The 17361-nt window shown below is 40.3% G+C and overlaps 1 protein-coding gene across 1 annotated transcript in view; it reads right to left on the bottom strand.

The window, feature by feature from the left end:
• The window catches only part of LOC121521960 (protein eva-1 homolog A), a 142059-nt gene that overhangs the window by 86108 nt on the left and 38590 nt on the right, over nt 1-17361 (bottom strand). The window contains exons 3-4 of the mRNA XM_041806178.1: nt 16337-16460; nt 10279-10431 (exon numbers count right to left, since the gene is read on the bottom strand). Coding sequence (XP_041662112.1) covers nt 10279-10431; nt 16337-16460 — 277 coding nt within the window. The remainder of the gene's footprint in view (nt 1-10278; nt 10432-16336; nt 16461-17361) is intronic.

Raw genomic sequence — 17361 nt, 5'->3', positions numbered from 1 at the left:
AGCCTTCTCTGCAGCCGCCCCCACCCTATGGGACTCACTCCCACAAAACATCAGGAACTCGGACTTAATAAAAAACTTCAAATCAGTACTCAAAACTCACCTGTTCAAACTTACATTTTCTTGAGCCCCTTCATTCTTTTGTTTTGTTTTGTTTGTGAAGCATCTTAGAGTGTCCAAAAAGGGCTATATTAGTGTGAGGTATTATCATTATTATTATTAAGGGGCAGAAATTGGTCGCAATCAGTGGTGAAAAAGAGTGACAAAAAAGGTTACAAGAGGCAAAAAGGAATAAGCAGCAAATATGGGTTAAGAAAGAAAAAAGTGGCCAGATGAAATAAGTGAAAAGCGGTTATTAAGTAGAAAAAGGGGTTAAAAGGGTAAAAATTAGCTTAAAGTGAAACAAAATTGCAGTAAAAACTGTGAAAAGCAGTTAAGAAGAAATGGCTAAATTCATTAAAAGTGGCAAAATGCAGAAAAAAAGGGCCATAATGTAGCTTAAGTAGTAAAAAGGGTTACAACTAGGGGTGCGTGAAAAAAATCGATACAGCATAGTATTGCAATATTTTGCACGGGGATATATCGTATCATATCTCCTGCCAAGTATCGATTTTTTTCAAATTAATTGCTAATACCAAGTGAAGTCTATGATACTGGATAAATAGCATCTGTTGCTTTTATGTCCACTTGATGCTGTTGAACCTTTGTCCAGTGAGGTCGGCAGAGGTGACATGCATGATATGCTTGTTTTGAAGTCTATAGTGACTCAAAACTTAATCTAAGAAATTGACACTTGAATGTCTGCGTGATGTGTATGGCATAAAATCTCTGCTGCAAAACAATGCACTTAACTGGTAGTTTTCCACATTTCAGGTTAAAGAAATATTGCACCTTCTCCAAGACATATTGTGATTTAATCTGGATTTTGATGAATTGCTCAGCCTTAGTGTCCGTGTTCAGATACAACAAAGTGACCTCCTGGTCTGTTATCCTTTCATTGCATGGAACTTTAGTCTGTGACGAGACAGCCCACTGACAGACAGACTATTAGCTGCAGCTTTGATGCCCTGACTGGGTGACTGGCTGAGTGGGGGTCCTTATGAGACGGGGCAGATCATGGAGTATTCAGAAACAGATAGAGACAAGATGATGGCATTTTTTCAGTGGTTCTCACATGCACACACACAGTACTGTCACCATCTCTTCTCTCTTTGACACACATAGAGAGCAGAATCAACATGAATAACCCCCTGATACCTCCAACCTTTAACCTCGACCAAGCCAACATGTGCACCCAACCTCTTGCCTCCATCCACCAAACAAGGACAGGCCTGTGGTACAGCAGAGAAGCTCTCGACTCAGGGCCTGAGAAAAAAAAAGAAGGGCTTGTTCTACAAATACATGCACTTATTCTCACTTGAAGTTGAAGACACACATTGGAAACACAAACAAGAAACGCAAAAGCACAACTTTTGTCTTAAATCGCCCATTGCTCCATCTTCGAAAAAAAAAAAAGTGCCTCATATTGAGAAATGTCTTCATGTGTGTAAAGTGTGTTGATACGCTTCCCGCTACCTGCAGCATCTTGTTGTTTCTCAGCTCCATTTGTCACATCAGTCATCGGCCATAAATCGCACTTTATGCACGCTTGACACCAGCATCAGTCGCAGACTGTCTTCACCCCCACATCCAGGAAATATTTCAACATGAAGCTACAACTTCACAAAAAAAATCACTGTTACATGATACCGTTGTTTGTTGGGATGTGATCATGGGCTTCACGTGTCTTAGAGCCCTTATTCTAATAGTGAAGCAGTGACTATTTATGCTGGTGGACTAATAAAAACTTTACAGGACAGCTTCTCTGTGCACACATAAGCACAAACACAGGCCAGTACAGTACATCCTTGGCAAGCTTTCCCAAGAAATCCCAGAACAGTCCTCCAGGTATTCCACCCACACACCTTTCCTGGAACTCCCAAGACAATGGGTCGACAAACCTGTCAAAAGCAACTCATCTCCTCTTCTCCTCTGACTCACCAGAGCTGAGTATCATTTCATAGTGAAGCTGAAGTTATTGTTGGAGGATTAAAAGTCTTTGTATGCGAGAAGTGACTTTAAGATGCCAGGATGGGGTGAAAGAACTAGCACACGTCTTGTGCTTTCTGTGTTTGCCATAAATGAATTTGAGACTAGTGTCCCCACAAGGACATCAACTAGAAATGATAGTCGACCACTTCAGGAGGATTCAGTCTAACTGAAAGAGAGAAATTTAAGAACATGAGTGGGAAATAGGAAAGCATGCAATTAGCCAGCTAAATGGTTAGAGTCATCCATAGTGGCATCAGAATTACTAGTCAGTTTAAGTAATTATTATGGGTGGTTTTATACATTTATTTTAGGCCCATAATCCCTGTCTAAATTGCAACACAGCCACATAGCCACTGTAGCTCCTGTTAATGACTAATATCATGCTATTGTAATTTACTGACTTCAGTATCATAAAGTTGATGTACATTAAAGTGGCCCCACCATCCTTATAATTATCTGTATGTGGCCCTTGGTGGAGTATTGACAACCTTGCTCTACATTCTATGGGGGTAGATTCATTTAAAACTCGGGCTGGCTGATAGGTGGTTGTTTGCCTGTTTTTAAATTAACCGAAAGTAAATGAAATCCAAAAATATGCTTCAGACATCAGTGGGTGATGTCACTGAGACTTTGTCCATGTTTTATACAATGTTATTAGAGCACAGGAGTTGAAAGCTCTTGTGAGAGAGTTTTGTTTTGTAGCGATTCTGGTGCTACTTTCATGAGGTTCATCCTGGAAATCAGACACCTGATAGAAATATTAAAATGTCATTTAAAGGAATCATTATTAAGAGTAAAATAGTTGAAGCCTGACTTTTTCAGGCCAGTTTTTATCCTTCATAGCTTCACATTTATCTACCCTGCAAAGCTGAAAACATCCTGCTGCTTATCTTCTCCCCGTGCATCAAAGTCTCAAAGAAATGCAGATAAAATTACAGTGAACCTGCTCGTACCCAAACAACTGCTACAAAAGCTGAGCGTTATATTTGACCTGCAGCTGTGCATCCTGGGCTTTTAAAAGCTTCTGTGAACATATGAGACATCAACCAGCCTCCGCTCTCAGTCCGAACCATCCCGAAGCACACATTGAAAAGTGAAAGCACAGTGGTTTTCATAAAAAAGAAGCAGTCTGGGACCCTGCATGCCTGGCATGGGGGGCTATTTAGATGTCAAGAGGTGTGTGTGATGGTAATGGGGCAGATGAGAGAGGAGGTCTGAGGCAGGCCCCATTTTACTTTGAGGATTCTCCATCATCACAGAGACCTGTCTGACTCCACCACTCCCACCCCACCCCAAAACCAAGGAGCAGACGAGATCAAAGAGGTATTACTTTTGTGTGCATGCCTGTCTGTGCACTTGTTGTTGTCTCTGTGGCTGGATTCGCAGGGAAACACAAAGCTGGTCTACATGGTGGCAGATAGACGGCTAAACTCACGCTACATAGGCTTTGGAGCACAACCAGATTATTAGTGATGTCAAAAAGCCTATGCGAATCTATCAATTAATACCAAAATAAAAGTATAGAGAATATAATTCAGAAAAAACAATGTTTGGAGTTATTTATAAAAGATATAGGGATGGCTTTGTGTAGCAGAGCATGCTTCAGCTCTATTTATACCATACTCTCTGCACTGTCTGCTGCACATGAAGCAAAGCATCACAGCTGAGTAGAACGCATTCTGCACTGAAATTAGTCAGCTATTTACAATAATTACTGTAGTTTACCTTCAAATGGCACATCTTTACATCCATCAACACCTGCATGAAAACCAAGATATTTATTCAAACTATAAGTTTTGGTCACTTTGGACCCCTGCAAGCACCCTGGACTCTACATCAATTACTTAAAATAGATAGATTTTGTTTCAGACTCAGGGTCCAAACACAAATAGAAAATTCACAGCCAGAATTTTATTTTGGTGATGTACGCATCAGTTTATCTACAGTCAGGTCAGGTGGGAGCCTATGCCATTTAAACACTTGTCAACCTTGGTCATGTACTGGTCTGGCCTCCTGATGGCTATTCTCCAGACCTTTGTATCCTCCAAGCTGCCCCCTCCATGATGCAGGCAGTTGTCCCTGGAGTCTGGACCAGCACACTGGGTGCAAGGCACCCAGTAGGTGGTGAGCTGGATCAGGCCCATGGAAGCATGCCAGGCACTCTTCCCATCCCTGCTCTCCTGAGCACATTAAAGTTGGACACACGGTCTCGCCAACTATTCCCAAAGACTCGCCGAAGAGAAGTTGTCACTAAGGAGTCCAGGCAGCATCTCTGGCCATCAGTCAACACCTAGATCTCACAAGAGTATGGTAAGACCAGGAGGACCAAAGACCGTCCACTTGCTCAGATACCAGGAGCGCCACACTGCCTTGCCCAGTGAACCCATCGCCCCGTAAAGAAGTCCATTCTGTTGTTGATCTCAGCCTTGAAGTCAGTGGATTGATCGATTACGCTACCAGGGTAGTTGAACTGCTCTACATCTTCCGTGCTCTCAGCATTCACATACACAGATTCAATGGCAGCATCCCAGATGCCCCAAATGCCTGGATCTTTGTTTGGTCTCCCCACTTAGCAAGTTAAAAGCCTCCACAAGGACATCTACAGTCTCTGCAAGGATCACAGCATCAGCAGCCAAATGACGTTTTGTCTCTCCTCATAAAGGCTTCTTTAGCTCAGTTTAATTCTTCAGAGCCTTTGGGAGGAGAGGTGAAAAATTGTCAAGAATCTCAATCAAGTCCAGACAAAGTTTGGACAAAGTTTGGCTTTATTTTTTTAATGTATTTATTTCCCATGTAATTCAACTGATATTAATGTTTTACTTCAACAGCCCTCCCAATAAAGCAATGTCATTTTTCAACAGAGTTATTATTTTAAAGATGCTTTCTGAGTACATTTTTCTTTTTGTCGCTGAAGTTACTGAACACATCATTTTTCACCAGTGCTAAATTCAGCATATATGTTCTGCTGCATTGGAAATCTTGGCTCTTTTTCCATAATTGGTGATGCTATTAGTTCCAAAAACCCAACATTATTTGAGCTCTAGCTAACAGACTTTAAAGAAATCAACGGAGAAAAATTGAACCTCCATATGACAGGTGGCTTATGTACAATTTCAAAAAGGGTCTCAGGATGAAAGACGGAGAGAAATGATATGAAAGTGTCAAAATAAATAGTGTGCCAGTAAAGCCCTGCCTCTGTATTTTATGTCTCCATTGCTGGCATAATGTTTTGTTCACCTGGGCAGGTGCAGCCAGCCATTTGAGTTCAGACGTCAGGCAGCGCAGAGGCTGCCAGGACAGTGCGGTTTAGGAGATTACTTTAACCACCCTGCTTGGCACATTTGTAGAGACATAAAATCAAAATAGGTACAAAACAAACTTGCACATCCCGCTGCTGCCAACCCTGAGATTACTTAAACACGCAAAGCCATAAACACACCATGACACGCATGCATCACTGCAACATGTCACGTCTGACAGGAGGCCAAATAAGAGAGAAAACATTTTAAAATAATCATCAGAGTAGACCTGAGCTGTCACTCAAGACACCCTCACTTCCTGCTCCCGGTGACACGGAGCCACATGAAAGTAGGAGCTGAAAGGGGAAATCCCACCAGGCCACCGCTGAACATTAAGGAACAGCCTGAGGACGTCTTTGTGGGTGGTTTAAGTGTGTGACAGAGACAGAAAATGATGGTGTATATGGGCGAGAAGGAACAACAAGGCGTTTGATTACAGTTGATGAAATGCACACAAAGTTAACATGTGATTTGACAGTAAACACTCGTGCTCCTCAGCTCTAATCTGCCTTTTGTACAGCAGTAACAGTAGAATCTGTTTTCCATCAATACAAGGAGAACTCAGCTACTGTATTTAATCCTGAGAGTGAAACCAGATATCAGACCAGCCCGGTCTCTCACACTACACCTTACCTGTCACACATTCCTCATCCACCTGCAGCGAGAGAACGGCCTTCAAAGTAGCTCTGCCTGAATGCTCAGCTAGGACAGAACAACACATACTCAGGAACACAATGCCATTCTTTATATGCATCTCTAATTACCTGATGACTGACGCCTGTGTCAGCCTTTTGACCCGGTGCTGTTATCTCTGTCATGACACACTCAAACACCCATAATTCCTAGGGATAACAAAACGATTTGATGCTTATGACGATACAAGTTTCATGACAGGATTTATCATGATTTTCTCATTTGCAAAAAGAAAGTAAAATCATGAATAAACATGCTTAATTTTAACTTTTAGGTTGGTAGTAATACAATAATGCCTATTTTTTTTAAATTTTCTGTGTAGCAAATGGATGTTGTACATTCATGTACTCCTGTTTTTTGGGGAAACGAGAAATCCCCGGTTGTCTACAGAGATTTCAGGGGGTGTGAGGCTCTGTATGCTTTGAATTAGATTCACTTGTACTAACGAAAATCATGATAAACACGTATGAAAAGTTTGTGCAAAGGTCTCTTGATGAGAAAACCTTTGTGTGGGGCTTTTTCATATAGATTTGAACAATGAAGACTTTTAAATTTGATGTGAATTTTTGACATCCATGTATCGCCTTTTGTTTGTGTGGGTCCTGGGGGTCCTCAGCTCCTCCACGATACAAGTAAGGGGGGCTTATAGGAAAAAAGGTTTGGAACCACTACTCTGAACCATCTCTTCACAGAAGGGAACTGACAAACTAAGTGGATAAATTGACTTGAGGTGCAGAAGTGTCTAACACCAAAAACAACAATAATCTACCGGAAACATCAGCAAAGGAATTCCAGCAGTGATCTGTACAACAAGCAACATCTATACACATTTAGACACTCTGTCCAAGAGCACGGTGAGATGTGAAATGGCAGTGGGCGGAGCTTAAATGCAGTTTGACTAACACTGATGGATCAGCAGTGTCAAACAACACCAACTCTGAAGGCACTTTCACTCAGAATGGAGTTAAAGCCCCACCTTAGGATTTAAAATGAACTCAGACATGTTTAATCTCACAGGTATCAACACTCCAGTTTTTAGCTGTGTAGCTAAACCAAAGGGCATTTTGCACTCAGGATGCTGATCCCTGGAATACATTGGTTTTGCACTGAAATTAAGTACAACCAGCAGTGAAAAACAGTAACTATAAACACAGGCCTAGGAGTGCCTTATATATATTTCTTTCCATAACAAAAAAAAAGTGGAAAATCTTGTCTTGTCTCATCTCATGAAATAAGCATCTCCTCACACCCCTAATTGTAGGGTATCATTACATGCCAAATAACTTCTTAGCAACTCTATGCTGTTGTTCATTTGCCTGTTTGTTAGTTTTCTAGTAAACACATCAGTAAACCTGTGGTTGTTTGACTGTTTTGCAAATCTCAGCAATCATTTTTGACTTCAATTAAAGCGCTTGTTCTCAACTGAAGAGCCAGGGCCTAAAAGTGGGTCGCAGAGCTGGTTTCAGCGGGTCACGAATGTATGCCCTGAAGAAGAAATGTGGCGTAAACGATGATGTACAGAGGCCTTTTGCGGAAATACATCAATATACTTTAATTAAGTCTGTTATGCTGTGATAATTTTGGATGTTTTCTCGAGACCTTGACTTATGTATCTCATTGTGATAACAAAGCTGGTTTTCCTATGATATTTACATGATCCGCTGTTCCATCTGAGGTCCAAACTTCAACATTTGAAACTAAACAGGTCTAAAAGCTTGAAAATGTTTGGAAATTTGGGTTGCGATTTCTCATTGAGGGGGTGTGCCTGGTTCAAAGGCCAGACCAATTGAGAACCACTTTATTCAAGAAACATAGGCAGCACTGACAACACTAAAATAAGTTAGTAACCCTGCAAAGAAGCCCCCATGGTATTGGCTTTGTTTTAATAATTCTTGTCATGGATCCTAGCTTAAAGTCATTAACATTCCCTAAACAGGGCTGAAGGTACATCTGGATACCCCCTGCACTCACACATATGCACACACAAACACACAAATACTAGGAAGAAACTTAATACTGTCCCTCTTTCAGGCCAAACTCTGCACTTTGGATGACAGAGACACCTGATCTACATTCCAGCCCAATTCCCCTGGCAATGTGCGTCCATGTTTGTGCATGTCAATCTGGTTTTATATATCTGTTTGATTTTCTAGCAAGATAAAAAAATCTTAATATGATGGTTGAAAGTTTAATAATGAATCTGCAACAACACCAAGAGGCTGGAGGAGAAATTATATCTTCCAAACCACAACAGCATCTTACAGCAAAATCACTCAAGAAACTTCAGGAGGCAATTATGAATCTGGCAACGTTTGAAGGCCTGTTTGTGGTTCAGAGGTGTTTGGCTGCTGACAAGTAAACCCATTAATAAACATATTTCCCTTCCGCTGGATGAGTTACAACACCTGGTAGTTTTTACCACAATGAATAATGGCAAACAGAAAGAATCTTAGCCCAGCGTGACCTGCAGTTCACCTCTCTCTGGTCATTACTTTGTATAAGAACATTAGCAGGACAACGACACTCACTTTAACATCATGCAAACGCAGACAGACTCGATTTGCATCCCCAGCTCGTGTCTCCATTTAAGAAATCTTTGTCCTCTTATAACCTCACACTGACCTCATCACTGGAGCCACCAAAAAGAGCTAATGATATCAATTTAAAATGAACTAATATTAAAATCATTTTGAAGTTACCTTAGTTATAACATTGCTAGCTTTGATCTTAAACTAAACACACTGATACTCAAGAAAGAGCTAACTGAGATACATTCTAATTTCTTAGTCTTCATATCAATCATCAATCATATTAATATTTCATATTTTGTATGCCAATGGAAGAAAAGATTATCAGCATAATATTAAATGTAACTGAGCAAGCAAACAGCTAGTCACTGTAGCATCACAAGTTGTAACATAGGCAGGCCGCTAAAAATAAAATATTAAGAGGCCAAATTAATAAGTACACTGTAATGCCAAATCCCAGAGAGAGGTCTGGCTGCAGACCAGAAATCTCGGACACCCCCCCTTGCAGAGAACTACTGTGAGACACCATCTCTGTCAGATGTGATTTGCCACTACAATGCATTTCTAGTTTTATTTTTTTGCCAAATTCAACAGAAACAAAGATCAGAGGTCTAATCAGGGACTAAATTATAAACAGATCTGTCTTAGAAGTAGATACACAAACAGTCGGTCTCTTTAGCTTTATTAGCTTTCTCTAAAGCCAACATAGCTACAAAGTTAACGCTACTGCACAAGCCACTGTAGCAGCTTGAGCTTTAACAACATGAGCTGCAGCAAACATAGCTATAGCTAATGTAGTCATGTAGTTAATGGCTTCAAAGCTAAACCAAACATGGCTACATTAACTCAAATAGTAACATTAGCTACATTAGCTGTAGCAAATATAGCATTATGTATCTTGCAGGAGAAGCTTTTTTCTGTAAGCTCTTTATTCTGTATTATTTTATATTTTTATTGGGTTTTTGCAGGTCAGTGTTTTTTTTTTAACTTTTAACTTATTCTAACCCTTACCCTAACCATTACCTTAACCCTAACCAGAAGTTTAATCCAATTTTGTTGAAAAGTTTAAAAGTTTAAGTGTCTCACTACTGTGAGACGGTATCTCCACGTACTGGTCCGCAAGAATGACTGTGGGAGAGCTGAGGTCTGCATTCAGACATTCTTGTAACTTCTGGAGACCAGGATGGAGCCTATTTCCTTCTTCTTTTACAAGGAGATTTAAGTTATACATTAATTCTCACAAAGCTAGCTTGTTTGCTAACTTTTTGCTCAAACTAACAGTAAGCATATCTTACCCTACTTTCAACAAACCATTTTTTCAAGATGGAAATACTTAAGACCCTTAAATATTAGACTTCAGTAAGCTAGCTGTTTATTAGGGAATAAGTTTGTATATTTTTATTAAGTACACCGGGACTTAAGTGTTTATGAGTTATCTGAAGGTTAGCATATTTTAACCCGAATATGATAACCTAGCTGCAAGCTATTCAGTCTGGTATGATTTATCCATATTAAGAAAATACTTAAGTTACAGCTCAGGTAAGTTTAGATGAAACCTATTCTTACGTGCATAATGCTTGAATCTCTTTGTAGAGCACATTATATTTGGCCAGATTCTTTATTCACTTAATCGTAATACTTCCAAAAAAGAAAGTGAGACGATGCCTTACCTACTGACGGAGCCCTCCTGTGGTAGAGGGGACACTCCAGGGTCCCCCGTTGAGTTCGCCCAAACATGGCAGAGTAAACAGCAATCTGCATGCCCCTTTTACAGCTCAGCCTCATCCTCTCCTCCTCGCAGACCACCTTACTCTTATACTCGTCTGGAGAGAGGGGGAAACAGAGGATATAACATGTTAAATATAAGAAAAGTTCAGTTTCTTTAGATAAAAGGAAAGGAGAGGAATCCAATCTCCGTGACATTAATTTATAATCAAAACGTCATGTGGGCACTGTGAAAAAAAGAGAGTGTTGAAAGACATAAAGAGATGATAAATTGAAGTATTTGCTTCTTTTTCATCAACCTGTGTGTAACTGTGCTCCCTCTTCCTCACCTGTCCCCCACCGCACTATTTCACCATGTGATGGCAGAGGAAAGCTGACTGACAGTGCTACTTTTTAACAGCTTTTCTCCCTCATTATGTCAAAAAATACAAATTCAAAGAAAAAAGTGATACAGTGTTAAGTAATTATAGCTCTAAGAGCAGTGGTTTTCAACTGGATGGGCATCAGGACCCATGATTACCTCCTTAAGAGAGATTGTGACCCAAATTTTCAAATTTCCAACAACTTGAATTAATTCAGTGAAAAATGTTGCAGTTTGGACCCAAAGTGGAACAAAACATGATAGAAGAAATAGACGGGACAAAGCAAACATGTTTAAAAAGCACATACAGAAGGCTGTGCATGCATAAATCTTATTTTACACCATTTTCCTGAGACACCATGGAAATTTGGTAATATCTCAAAGAATTTCCTCATTATTTTTAGAAGCCAGCTTTGCTATACAAGAAAAAAAAAAGAATATGAGTAAGTAAAAATTCTGAGACAAACGCTTAAAATCATTGGAAAATACATACATACATAAATACATGTATTATTTTACTACATATCCACTTAGGGCTTCCGTACATTAACTTTTTGACACATTTTCATTTCTTTGCACACATTTGCAACCCACTGGAAAGAGCTTCCTGACCCACTTTGGGTCTTGACCCACCAGTTGAGAGTGTAGTTTTTAAAAGGCTTATTAATTCAAGAAACATGACCAACAGACCTGGTCAGCGTGCATCTTAAAGTGAGCAGGAAGTTTGCACTGATCCAAGTTTTTAAAAGAAAAATAGAAAAAAAACTTGTAAGCTAGTTTAAAATATTCTTATGCTGGATACCATCTGCAGTCACGCATTCAAGCTGGTCTCGGACATCAGTAGAGAATATAACTTACAGTCTGAATGAAATATGTCTGTCCTTTACTCTCCAAAGATCAATGCAAATTAAAGGGGTGAATGCAGCTACTAGTGACATTTTTGCACACAAGTGAGCCGATAACTTTATAAATGTCAGTCGTTTACAAATTAAAATACTGCAAAAAGGAGCGCCTGTGCCCAGATTGTTATGTCTGTGTGCCCCACGTAGGAGTGGTAGAGCTTTGACTCAGCCACTCCAGAACTTTTAATTTGTTGGTTTTAAGTAAGTAAGTAAACTTTATTTGTATAGTGCTTTTCACAGACAGTAGTCACAAAGTGCTTCACAGTAGTAGACATATATAAAACAATCATACAGTCAAATAAACCATTTCTGTGTATCTTTCAACGTATGAATCTTAAAATCGTATATTATCTCAAGCCGTAGTTCTCTTGCAGACTCTTGTAAGATTTTCCTCCAGGACTTTATTTTTCCACATTCATTTTACCCTCTACCTTTACAAGCCTTCCACGACTGGCTCCTGAGACGCATCCCCACAGCATGATGCTGCCATCACCGTGCTTCACAGTGGGGATGGTGTTTTAGAGATACTGTGCAGCGTTTGGTGTCCACCAAACATAGTGGCTTATCTGATACAATCTTTACAATGCCATTCAGCAGGCACTTTTATCCAGCGCGACTTACAACACAAGAAATATCTCGACAAGAAGAAACAAGATGAGTAAGTGCCACAAAGTGCTTCAAGTCCATATGGAAGCAGGTACTGCCATGAAGTGTTAAAGGCAATGCACATCGTCTATAAAAGGTTTTTTGTCTTGTTTTTAAAGAAACGACAACAATGAAAAAAAAAAACAATAATCAACGTGAGATCTCTCATCACCACCATCAACATCTAGACAGATTAACACATGTGCCATATTCCTTCCATTTCTTGATGATTGATTTAGCTGAACTCCAGAGGATGTTCATTGCCTTGCAATCTTTTTTTGTTTCCATCCCCTGAATTATACTTTTCAATAACCTTTTCTCTGAGTTGTTTGGAGTGTCCTTTTGACTTTATGGTGTAATGGTAGCCAGGAATACTCATTAACCAGTGACTGGACCTTCCAGACACAGGTGTCTTTATACTATAATCACTTGAGACACACTCACTGCACTCAGGTGATCCCCATTTCACTTATTGTGACTACTGGCACTAATTGGCTGGGCCTCTGCTGAATTAGGCCAGTCCCTTCAAAGGGGTGAATATACATGTCATCACTTATTTAACATTACCTATTTTTGTTTAATTGACATTACTTTGTAGAAATCTGTTGTCACTTTGATATTAAAGAGGATTTGGGGTTTTTTTTTGGTATTGACATGATTAATTTATAAAATCAATAAGAGGGTAAAACATCCAAGGGGTTAAATACTTTGTATAGGCAATATAAAGCCCAAAATAAACTTTACATTACTACAAATATGAACTGTGACTACCTCAGCTGGTAAACACTGTTTGTAATGTAAACATATCCTTTGAAATAAATGAACCAAGTAAATTAAAAGTAGTAAAATTTTCATATGAACTCAAATTATCAGTTGCTGAATATGATATGATCCAGCTTCCAGAGAGCAGCTTCAAACAAGCACAGAAATAGGCCTGACGTACTGGCTGTAAACAGGCAGAAGGAGAGGTGGAGTTGCTTGGTCGACATGTAGAGCCATGCAGAAGAATTCCTCACACACATCCAGCCACAGTGACCTGTGACAGCCAGAGCAGCTCCACTGACCAGCAAATAAAAACACAACAGCAGCAGCTCATACGTCCATGTGGGGAGTGGAACAGGAATGCAGAAAAAAAGGACAGGACTGGTTTTGTTATATCTCCTGCTGACGGACTCACTCCTGTTTTCTCTCTCCTCCACTTCCTCTATCCTCTATCCACCTCTCCTTTCAGAGGCAGTGACACCTGCCCGATGCACCTCACTAACACCCCATGCAGCCTTTCTCTCCTCCCCTGAGAAGTCATTGGTTAAGTGACAGTGAACAAAGAGCTGTTGATTGGCCCTGGGGTGTGGTGGAGAAAGAGAAAAAGCTGGGAGGGCAGGGGGATCAGTGGATTAAATGCCCACTTCTGGTCACTCTGCTGTGAACCGCTGCACAGCTCAATGCAGCTGGGCTCAGCACAGCACTGAGCCATGAATGGAGACCAGAATCTGGGTGGGATTACTGCTCTGCTGTGGCTCCCCTCTAGAGTGATACTCTTAGCTTCCTGACTCATGCAGAGAGAGAAGAAGAGGGATAAAGGCAGAGGCACGCAAGAGGTTTTTTTTTTTCTTTTATATGAAGCAGGACAGCAAAAAGGACAGCAGCAGGAAAAAAACTCATATCAACACTATTAAGGCCTCATTCAGCATAGGTAGATGGTGGGAGGAAGTGGTTCAGAGAGTAAATTGAAACACTCGCTGATTTGGCTGGCTTGTCAACAAGTCCAAACTTGCTCATGTAACTTATTCCTTCATTATAACAAACACGAGCAATGTAGTTTTTAAAGAGTAACTAAACCTCAACATTTGAGAGCTAAGTATTTGAATTCACCTTTTTTGTTAGAAATGTATGTGTATAATGACTGCCCTCTACAGGTTGAAACCTAGCTACTGCAGCTGAATTTTATTTATGGCTGAGTTACAAACCTGGTTCCAGCTCTCATCACATTTAAACTATATTCAACTGACAAGTCTAAAGAGGAGAAAATACTTTGAAAATAATCAAATTCATCACAAGGTCATTGTGTCAGCAGGTTTGATGTGAGACTGATGTACCATGTATTGAGCGTGGCTAACATTAGCGGCTAGCTCCACAAGCCTTTGTTCCTCTTTACAGAATAATATTGTGCTTTGATACATCGCCTCTTTTCACTTCAGTTAGAGAAAAGGAAGACATACTTTATTATCCCTGAAAGGAAATTCACAGTTTGCACTCCATTGTTGAACATATTTCACACACATAGGCTGATTTATACGCAGACATGCACAAACAGGATTCCTCATGGACATGCATTGATGGAAAGATGTCAGCGTGATGGCCTTGCTTCTCTCGCTGAGCACTGTCAGGAGCTGTTGCGGGGTTTAGTGCCTTGCTCAAGGGCACTTTGACAGTGCTCGAGGAGGGAAGTGGCAGACTTGAACCAGCAACCTTCAGATTCCCAGTCCAAGTCCTTAGCTCAGTCAACCGCCCTAGTAGTTATTCATGAATATTACCCTCAACAACCTACATTCAACTTTATTTCCATTTTCTGGTTCAAAAATTGTCATACCGTGCTGTTTGTACAACATGCTAACCGCTAAGCTTCTCATGTTTACATCCTGCAAAGTGCCAGGGAAAGCTCTGACAGGAAGGTGGCCATTTACTGAAGTTACTGGCAGGAGGCTACAGTTGTAAAAGAGGATTTGATCAGGATTTCAGGCCTCTGTTTATCAAAAAATGTTAGGTAATTACTCTGACCGACTTGTAAATCTTGCGCCACTAATTTGATCTGTGAATTAAACTGTTTGGCCAGCTAACTAAGATCACCCCTATTATAATCAGTTCAGGCCCACAATCAGGGTCAAATGCTCCATCTAAACTGTAACACTGTTGCCTACCACTCATTGCCCCAGCAGCTGTGCTTGAGTGCAGCTAACACAATGCTCTTTAATCTTATATAAACAACAGTGGACTGATAGCACTGTTAGCATCTTATTGGAACAGTAAAGTTTAGCACTCTTCTGATCTGAAAAATGGGTATACGTTTGTATGTAGGCTATGTAAGCTCATACTCACATATTCTCATCTTACTACTATAATTGGAATGTGTCTGTGTGTCTGTCTCAAATTTTAAGCCGAACGGTTCCTCCAATTGTCCTTGATACTTCTCAGTAGACTTCTTGGGTATACTGGTTTGAATCTGGTGCCATGGAAAAAATTATAAATATGTTTGTTTTATTAATAAAATCCTAAAATGCTTCACTGAGTCATCATTTGGGGACATCCCCTGTATAATGCATCCATACTCTTCTCCACGTTCTTCTTTCACTCAACAGGTGGCTTTCATGGCACCACCCTTTCCCTCCTGCTGTTGTATTAAGCTGTCAGATTGCCTTCATACACACGGTTTTGCAGTATTGCTGCTTCAGCTCGTAAAACCAAAGCGCTGAGTAACAATATGCAGCACATGAATGTGGACGTTAACCTGCAAAGAGAATCTAAGGCAGCAGTGCTGCTAATGTTAGCTCCATTCTGTATATCAACTTCACACAATTTACCCACTGCAGCTGTGATCCAGTTTTTAATAAAAAGTGGAATTTTTACTGTTTTCTGGGCAATTTTTTGACTTCAACTAGTTGTATAAACACAATTGTGTTCCATTGGATGTAAATTACTAGAGCATGCACCATTGTTTCACACTCAGGTAGCTCATGGTAAGTCTACCTTGAATGGTTGTGACATAGGGGCAAATAAAGCTGCAAAAGCAGCATAGACTGCATGCTGCTGTGTCTAATGGGGACTATGGGAAGGTGTGGCAGGTTGTGCTTTATCCCTCCCTCCTCCTGGCTCTATCCATAATGTTTAAGGGCATTTTTTTAAATTTAAGGGTAGATCAACCACAGCTGAAACTCTGAAGTTCAGTTACCCTACGAAATTTCCACTTGCACCATCCTAGAGAATAAAGATTTTTTTTTTAGCAAATTCAGTGAGAAAAGGCAACTGAAAAAGAGTGCTAGAACAGACAGAAACATAAATGTGTGTCATAGTGAGTATTTTAGGCCTTGAGAGACTTACTCGGTCTGCATTTGTACCAGACAATGAGGTATTTACTGCTGCCGGGACACTGGTCCGTCCCAAACACGCGGCTGTTGACAAGGACTTGACAGCTCCTTCTGTCCTGGCACTCGTCCAGCATTTTCTAAAGAGGAGAAAAAGTGGCAGAGAGCGGGAGAAGACCAAAGAGAGGTTTAGACTAAGAACAATAAGCTGACGATGGCGAAAGCAACGGCATGCAAACCTAAAACCACTTCAAACAGGCTGCTTATGGCCCTGAGAATATACGCAGGAGAGGAGCAGGTAAGAGAAATAAGAGAACAGGAGAAAGAAATCTCCGTAAAGCTCCAGTCCACTCATTTCCTGGCATCCTTTTGCATCTCTGGTTTCATCTGCTTTAGCCGGCTGCAGCACAGGTGAGCACATTCCTACACAATACAGTCTCCTGGACCGAAATCCATTGGAAGAATGGCTGAGTGGATTCTGTCTAGGGTTTTACTGAATTTAACATTAAAGGAGAGGTTTCTTGTTTTAATAGTTGGTGGAATAAAGAGGAGAAAATAAGGGATGTCTGTGTATATCCCCAAATGCACATTAAACATATATTAAAGTATAGTATATATTGAGTTTTAACATCTCAGTCACAATTTCCTGATGTTCAACATCATTTCATCCCTACTTGATTCTTAAAATTTAGTGAAGTGCTGGCAGGAGAAGATGCTAATAAAAGTTGTGGTCAAAAGTTATGTCCTTTGCGTTCATACAAGGTTATATTTGTCTCCGTTTGAGAAGCCTTTAAAGGAACATAATGCTTGTAGCGTGACTGAAAAAGGACAAACTTCAGAGCCAATCAGCCTGCTCACTGGGGTCCATTAAAAGTGCTTTAACGCTTAATGCTGCAAACAGATTTGCAATGCAAGGATTACTGGGATCAGTGTAACAATTAGTCATTTAACTAACTACTACTTGACAGGAAATCCACAGGCACTAATTTGTATTATCGAATTTACGTAAGCTTCTCAGATGTAAGTTTACACAGTTTCCCT

The sequence above is a fragment of the Cheilinus undulatus genome, linkage group 14, assembly GCF_018320785.1.
Source record: "Cheilinus undulatus linkage group 14, ASM1832078v1, whole genome shotgun sequence".
Lineage (NCBI taxonomy): Eukaryota > Metazoa > Chordata > Actinopteri > Labriformes > Labridae > Cheilinus > Cheilinus undulatus.
The sequence above is the reverse complement of the archived record's forward strand: the minus strand, read 5'-3'. Positions and strand labels throughout refer to the sequence as shown.